Here is a 1,691-nt window from a genome sequence, read left to right as displayed (position 1 = left end):
CATGGATAAGCACTGTGGCTGCGCCAAAACTTCATTTATTAAAATGAATAACATGAACTCTGCCCTTGTTATCTATCACTGCAGGTGGAGGGTTGTCTGGGATTCTTTCCCCAGAAGACGATGATTAGTAAGTTCAGAGTCTAGCATGGGACGATTGCCCCCTGCCACACTGAGGCAAGCCTTCTGGAGATGGATCTAGGCAGGCGGTTGTCCTGAAAGTTCATGTTTGACATTTTCTTTAGAATTCCTAACCTAAGCATTTGCACTAAATGAGGCCCTCTATTGGTATAAAAATAACAATGAGGAGGAATTCCGAGGGCCTATGCCGTCTACTGCTCGTGAAATTGGGGTCATGGAGATTGCTCTCCAATTGTATTTGTGCTGGGTGCTCTGAATTATCACCACGTTGACCATGTGGCCTAGAATGGGGGTGTATCCCAAGGGAAGATTCAGGGAGTCCAAGGTGAAAAAGATTGTGTGATTCAACATTCCTTTTCTCTTGTGGATACTGGTCACGCACACCTGTCAGAGAAAGGGTGGAGGTGAGTGTGAGTTCTTGCTTATCCCCTGCCCGTCCACACTGACAGGAACCTCCTGTTGACCACACTCTGCTTTCCTGTCCTGCCTGCTATACTGACAACACTGGCTTGCTGTGCCCCCCCCCCACTGCCCTCCCCAGATCCAACCTCAAACCAATTAAAGAGGAGGCTCTCTGGTCGAGCTGTCCTGCTCATGAGAGACCTTGTCCTAAACGTTAATCATCTGTGGCCATTAGCCCCAGTAGCTGAATATTGTCAGATCAAGGATTGATTGAAACAGAAAGACAGCATAAAGTGGACTATTTCTCCCCCTGCCCCTGCGACACTCTTCAAGCTTGTGGTTTCCTCTGTACCTTTGTGGAAACTCATTTTCAGGTTAGCTTGGCCACTGGCCCACCCCTACCTTCTGCCCCCTTGGCATTCCAGCCTTCTTGGCAATGTTCTTGGGACTGCTCCTATTTCTTCCTGTTGTTTTTAGAATATCCAAAGTAACAGTCAAGAGAGGAATCCCTGTGCCTCAGAACTGAAGGATGTCCATGTATGTTCTCTGCTACCCCTAGTTACTCCCTTACAAAGTCTACCCTTGAAGCAAATGGCCCAAAGATGCATGCTTCCATAGTTCCATATGCCAGCACACCCAACAGATAGCTAGTCATTCATATCACCACAAGAAGTTTGTCAGCAACCAAACGATGTGGAAACCGATTACCTTTTCCAGTTGCCTACGTTGTGTGGCCTTCACTGAGTGCACTGTGATCTTGGGGGATCCTTGCTCCACAGAGTATTCAATATCTAACCAGTCCCCTTCACAAGGCATAAAACCTAAGATGGCTAAAAGAAAATCGAGTTGAAAATTCTACATGTGACTCCAGTCTCATCTTTGCAGNGTTCTGGATAAAAGCAATTATGTTTTATCTTTTGTCAAGTAGATTTGCACTGGCTACATTGACTTGCAAGACTGGGATCAAGCAAGCATTNGGTGTGTAAAGTGCAGGAGACTTCCTGCCCAGAATGGAAACTTATCTTTCTTAGACATTGGTTTTCCTCCACTCCCTTGGCAAAGTCAACTGGGCAAATGGAAAATGGCATCACAGGTGTTTCTTCGAGAACCCCGAGGACTTATTGCTTAATTGGTCACATTCAGAGTCCTTT

At 46.2% G+C, this 1,691-nt stretch overlaps 1 protein-coding gene across 1 annotated transcript; it reads right to left on the bottom strand.

The window, feature by feature from the left end:
- Nucleotides 1-7: 7 nt before the first annotated feature.
- Nucleotides 8-1,376, bottom strand: LOC110287692 (cancer/testis antigen 55-like). The gene is made up of 2 exons (XM_021154244.1): nucleotides 1,249-1,376; nucleotides 8-522 (listed from the first exon to the last, which is right to left on the bottom strand). Exons 1-2 carry the CDS (start codon nucleotides 1,354-1,356, stop codon nucleotides 280-282), a joined length of 351 nt encoding a protein of 116 aa, XP_021009903.1. The 5' UTR covers nucleotides 1,357-1,376; the 3' UTR covers nucleotides 8-279.
- Nucleotides 1,377-1,691: the final 315 nt, after the last annotated feature.

Source organism: Mus caroli, unplaced genomic scaffold (genome assembly GCF_900094665.2).
Source record: "Mus caroli unplaced genomic scaffold, CAROLI_EIJ_v1.1 scaffold_26258_1, whole genome shotgun sequence".
Classification (NCBI taxonomy): domain Eukaryota; kingdom Metazoa; phylum Chordata; class Mammalia; order Rodentia; family Muridae; genus Mus; species Mus caroli.
Note: the sequence above shows the minus strand (reverse complement) of the source record. Positions and strands in the feature narration are given on the sequence as shown.